Source organism: Perna viridis, chromosome 9 (assembly GCF_037379345.1).
Source record: "Perna viridis isolate PV_CMFRI_1.1 ecotype Kerala chromosome 9, ASM3737934v1, whole genome shotgun sequence".
Lineage (NCBI taxonomy): Eukaryota > Metazoa > Mollusca > Bivalvia > Mytilida > Mytilidae > Perna > Perna viridis.
Window position 1 is genome coordinate 10,682,560 of NC_142453.1, and position 6,000 is coordinate 10,688,559.

At 36.1% G+C, this 6,000-nt stretch overlaps 1 protein-coding gene across 1 annotated transcript; it reads right to left on the bottom strand.

Annotated features, from left to right (window-relative positions):
* Positions 1–808: 808 nt before the first annotated feature.
* Positions 809–3,609, bottom strand: LOC148606659 (uncharacterized). The gene is made up of 2 exons (XM_088546140.1): positions 3,549–3,609; positions 809–2,256 (listed from the first exon to the last, which is right to left on the bottom strand). The coding sequence occupies exons 1-2, from the start codon at positions 3,607–3,609 to the stop codon at positions 809–811; spliced, it is 1,509 nt and encodes a 502-aa protein (XP_088402266.1).
* Positions 3,610–6,000: the final 2,391 nt, after the last annotated feature.

Sequence of the window (6,000 nt, forward strand, 5' to 3'; positions counted from 1 at the left end):
TTTTAAAATCCATCCACTAGATCTCTTTAGCGATGGAAGTACTTTCAACCGGATGTCCTTTTGATCGACACTTATGATGGTTATAAGACTCAGAATTTAAGTCACATGACTTCCGAGTAAAAATATTTTTTTATGATTTTTACCCGTCGATAAACCCAATCGTAATCCTTTAACTTTTGGCACGTGAAGATGAAATGGTTGATGCGGAACAGGACAACCTTTAACATTTTCACATTTTAAATACAATGTATGTCGAATAATTCATCATAAAACTTCCGGTCCATATTTATACGCGTTCTAATGATGTCAACTCAATAAATCAACTGCATGAGACTTTTTAATCACCAGGTCGAGTGGTATAGAAAATCGTCAAAAATTGGAAAAACAAACATTCAACATCAAATTTTAAATAAAATCTATGTTACTCCTTTTGGCCCCTTTTAGCAGAATGGTGTGGACCAGTGCCCCAATTTTTGATAGTAAATATGTAACAATTATAGTATATCAAAACTTCATGACATTTAGTTCACTACAATAGTTACCACACGGAAACAAATAATTAACAACGACGGTCCACGACGATGGCAACAACATGAATATAAATACGACAGCATTTTTTCGGTATCGATGGTATAGCAAATTCTGTCAAGCTTCAGTGTTCAAGGCATTACTCAGGCATACCACTAAAGTCACAATTTATAAATTAACAAATTTTGTCTATAGTCAATATATTGTTCACAATAGTCAATATATTGTTCACAATCTGTACATGCAATTTTTCTCTAAGGTCAAAATAGTCAGCAGCAGATTAACCGTTACCGGAAGTCGTCACATTGAAAATAGAAGCAGATCTGCTTTGGTTAGCGACTATCAATTGTCCCGTTGAAACATTATAATACAGGGCTTGTGGACTATCCACACCATTGATATGAGACAACACTTGAGTGATGGAAGTTCCGTCTGGTGAGATCCTGACCACATTATTTGACTTCCAACCTGCTACGTACAAACTACCGGTTCCATCCACAGTGACAACTAGCGGAAAAGATAAAACTGTCTGATCCTGAATTTGCCAATGCACCTTTCCCTCGAGGTCACAGCATGTAACAGTGTGCTTGTTTTTATTTGTAAAATACATTTTCTGACCGGATATTGCAAGATATGAGCATCCTGATATCAGGTTCTGCTTACGGTTAGGCGCTAAATTGACTTTACTAAAGGGCTCTGAACAGAGGTCTAACATCAACAACCCATATTCTCTGGAGCAATACCATAGTTTGTTATTTTTGTACGCAACGCCATCGCTTGGGCCATAGTTGTTGAACTGTTTAATAAATTTCATTGTATTTAAATCTAACAACTGGATCTTTCCTCCTGTATGTCCTGACGTCAACGCTACAGTCGTTCTGTCATCTACTGACACGACATCGAATGTTGGAATTTTCGACAAAACTTGATGTTTATTTGAACCGTCACCATTCATGACAGTGATAACGCCGTCTTCATAACTTGTGAAGACAAGTCGTCCGTCAAGTAACATTGTACATCCTGTGACGTCATTGCCTTCTGTACTCACCACACGTTTCAGTTTCAGTGTTGCTCTGTCGCAATTTATTGGAGTTGGAATGCCTGGTACCTGAAGCATAATTTGGGCCTGTTTATTTTTTTTGCATGAAGTATACACTTGGCATGGATTCATCGCCACTGTTATATCTCCAAGTTCTTTAATGGACGTCTCAAAATTTGTTAATGCGGGGTTAAGTTTCCACGTCAACGATGTTTGTCTCAAATCATCAGATTTCAATAGTTTGTTGACAAACTGCTCCTGGTGAGAGATTTCATGTTGAAAATGCCTGAGTCCCAAAAATGTCGTAAGATTTGATGCACATTCTTTTAATATCTTCAAGTTATCTTTGATTTCCGTGACAACTGTTTCTGACTGCTTTACCTTTCCAAGTACTAAATTACATTTTGCTCTTTCTGAAATTTTGTGTGCTGCTGTTTCATGTAGTATCACCTCTTCTAATCGATCTAGATGATTGCAGATGTTCAGTTTGGCCATTTGAATGTCCTTTACAATGCTGCGTTCATTTTTGTCCAGGCTTGAAATGTTTTCCTCTCGGTCTTTCAGGATTTTAGAAATGTTTTCAGCCAGTTCCACAGCCGTCTGCTCCAGTTCAAAAAACGAAGATGAAGACTTGACATTTTTGACAACTTCGTCGAGGTCTGATAACTCTTTGCAATCCTTGTGGGCAGCTAAAATTCAGTATGTTCCATTACATAATTGGTAGACATCACACTAAGTATCTGCCTTAAAACACTAACCTTACCGGTGCACCTTATTCATTCTTCAGTCTACTAAACGAGTAGCTTTTACACTCTTTTGAAATTTACTCCAGTAACTGTTACCTCATCAAAGAAAGGCCGAGATGTTATCTTTTTTAAAATGCGTTTAAAACGACTAGGACGGAAATTATTTGGTTAGTTTTTTACTACGCAATGCTTTTGCGCAAAAACATCTATTAGTTGTACCACAAACAATATGGAGAAAACGCACAACTTTTACACCCGAGACTTACAGTTTTGTATGAGTACAAATCGTTTACGGTTACCTGAACGAAAACAAAATAATCAGTATTTAGTGCAATTGTAATATGATATTGGAAAATTGGCGCAAATGCATATAACGCCCTTTTTTTCATTTTAATTGAGATATTTATCGATTACACATGAAATAGATTGCCTATCATTTTTTATTCTTTATTTTCATTGGGCAGCGTTTATGTACTAGTGTACTTGGCGCAGGTTATATAAAATTATGCTTTTGCATGAAATGTAAAAGAAGCATTAACTTAAAAATTGTTGCATTGATTGTTGCCCTTCGTAATTTATTTAATTTGTTTTGTCTTTCTCGTCTGAATGATTGATGCATTTAATTGGTTTATTTTTGTTTAATTTTTTCTTCCTACTTCTTATTTTAGCGATTTATGGGCACATCATTAACTATATATATAAAGACTATATCTGACTGAACGATAAACAAAACTCGCGTCAGTTCAACCCCTTTATTGAGTTAAGCCATATTCTAATCTCGGGTATTGATAAAATTCAAGCAAGGGTTCCTATGAGTGCCTCATCCCGCAAGCAGGGTCGAAGCGTCTCCAAAATTTTTGTTGGGAGCAATGGACTGGTATCATGGGCATGAAGTGAATGCTTATGCGCTACGATTTGAAGCGGGAACCAGATCAACAAAGATTTATTTTTATCAATAACTCGGCCTTGCCAGCCACACTATAAAACGTAATTTTTTCTCATTACATTCAACTCTACACATTAACGTACTTCCAAATAGAGAAGAGAAACGCTGTCGGACCCACATGGGGTCTGGGAATAGGCCAGAGCGTCATCAAAGCAGCCCAGTCTGTAGTAGGACATACTCTGACCGAGTTCTTTGGTCAGCTACAGTTGCGATCACTTCTAACCTCTCTTCGATCCTGTCAGGATTCGCTGTCATAGAATAGTTCTAAACTGTTAGAAACTGTTCTGACCCGCGACACACCTTGTCAGAGTCTGGCAGGACTTTAGACAAGCTCTATCATAATCTGCCATGGGTCCTGACACCCTCCTGTCAGGAACTGCTCTTGGTAGAACAGATACGTGGATTAGAAGTGTTCCTGACAGATTCTGACAGTCATTAGCTCGAGAATACTTCTCTGACCGAATTACATACAGTACATGTATGTGATTACGGAAAAAAGGCGTATTAGTACGACGTGAAGGAAGCCTTGCTATGTTTAAACTTGATTTTTTTTTTCAATTTATTACCCGATTTTTATGTATAGCATGCAGTACCAACAAAAAATATTGCCTGCCGTACGTGCTACGCCCCTGACAATTTTAAACAATTAATACAGAAATTTTAGACCTTTATGGAACTTTAAAGTGCTCACACTCATATACATTTTGTAAGAAGAAGATATTTTTTAAAGAATTCTGACTCCAACAAATGTGTCACAGCCACCCACATTATAGTTATATTGAAAAAAATAGCATTTAAGTCATTAATTTTAGACCCTCGTGGAAATAAAAAGTGTACGCACTCATACATTTGGCAAGAATATGACATTTTTTTAAAGAATTTTACTCAAATTAAATTGTCACAGCCACTATATGATAGTTAAATTGAAAACTTTAGCATTTTAGTCATTAATTTTATACCCTCATGCTACTTTGAAGTGTGCGCACTCATACATTTTGCAGTAAAATGACATTATTCAAGAATGTTGACTCAAAATAATATGTCGCAGCCACCACATGATAGTTATATTGAAAAATTTAGCATTTTCGTCATCAATTTTAGACCCTCATGGAAATAAAAAGGGCCACTATATGATAGTTATAGTGAACAATTTAGCATTTTAGTCATTCATTTTAGACCCTCAAAGCAAGTGTGGGCACTCATACATATGCTGGAATATGACATTTTTGAGAACTTTTTACTGAAATAAAGATGTCACTGTCACTTATATGAAACTCACATTTTTAATTTCTACATTTTCTACATATAAGATCTAGACCATGTCGGTAAACCGGAAGTCTTCAAACTCATAGACTTAAACTTGGTCAATCTTAAACTACGTGTGAATTACCAAACATCTGAAAGTTATCTGTTATGACCTTTACACTTAGAACAGAAACATAGACCTTTAATTTTATAGGAAAAAAAATGATTTAATTAATATCAGTTGTATGAGAGAATGTAAACAAAAATTATAAATGAAAACAATGATATTTTTGAACGATGAGCGACTGGACCGTGATCGACGAAAATTGGAACATAAACAACGACCGAGTTACTGTGCGATGATGATCACGACGAGCTCTATAAATAAAATTGGAAATTCAATGTAAATTTTGAAATAAAGATTTTTTTTTCTAATCGGGTTAGCTAATTTACATTAGTTACACGGTTTCAATAATTAAACGTGGACTTCCTGTTCTAAATTACGTCACATGGAATAGAAAGATTTAGTGTCAGGAACTGCCCTGGGCTATGACAGTTTAAAACAGCTTTTCGTAGTTTCTTTGTCATGACCCAGGACAGTTTCTGTCAGAGTCTGTCAGGCAATAGGGGAACATGTGTCCTGACCCAGGACAGCCTCTGTCAGACCCTGTCAGGATCTGTCAGGATTTCTGTTCTATCTGCTGTCGTAGAACAGAAATCCTGACAGATTCTTACAGAATTTAAGAGAGGTTAGAAGTGATCGCAACTGTATCCCTAAGGCTGGGCTCCGCTACCAACACTAGTTGGTTCTACTAGCCACAAACATCGACCATTAGAGGCCTACATTGGTATTCAAGTCGTTAAAAACCCCAATCACCACGATTTCATTCGATAGAAACATGTACATTGCTGTCGTAAAAAAGATTTTTACGAAGAAAGATTAAACATATTTGTTAAGCAATTTCTCTGAACAGTTCCATACACGACGCGGTTGTGTTGTAGGCAGAATCTGGTAGATTTATTGCGATTATTAGTCGCTTGTATGGTTTAACTGGTAAAAATGCATTGTGTACGTCCGGTGCTTGTACCACTAGCATTTATACAATGTGGTGAACTTCTTCGCTACATTATTCCATAATAATATAGATCAATGTAACATGATTAATATTTTGGTTTAGTTGCACATGAAGGTGTACGCCAGTGTACCAGAAAATTAACTTTCGAAATTCCAATTATTTCAGATATCTTACTATAACGTCTTACTGTTTTGCGATTTTACAGTGTAAACATCTTATATTTATCTTGGTATGCTTAATCATTGGCTTGCGAAATACGTGTATGGTTAAATTGCACACTGCTACCGCTTTTGATTTTATATTTCCTCAAACAAATGGAATAATAGTAATACGTTACAATGCAATACCCACAAAGTTCTAATTCGGGTCGACTTACATGAATATCAAGGAATATAAATAAAGAGCATGAGAATGACTCTT

Coding starts and splice junctions, on each gene's coding strand:
- LOC148606659 (XM_088546140.1), bottom strand. CDS start 3,609: ATGGCAGATTATGATAGAGCTTGTCTAAAGTCCTGCCAGACTCTGACA. Junction 2,257..3,548: donor TCTGACAAGGTGTGTCGCGG/GTCAGAACAGTT, acceptor ACTGAATTTTAG/CTGCCCACAAGGATTGCAAA.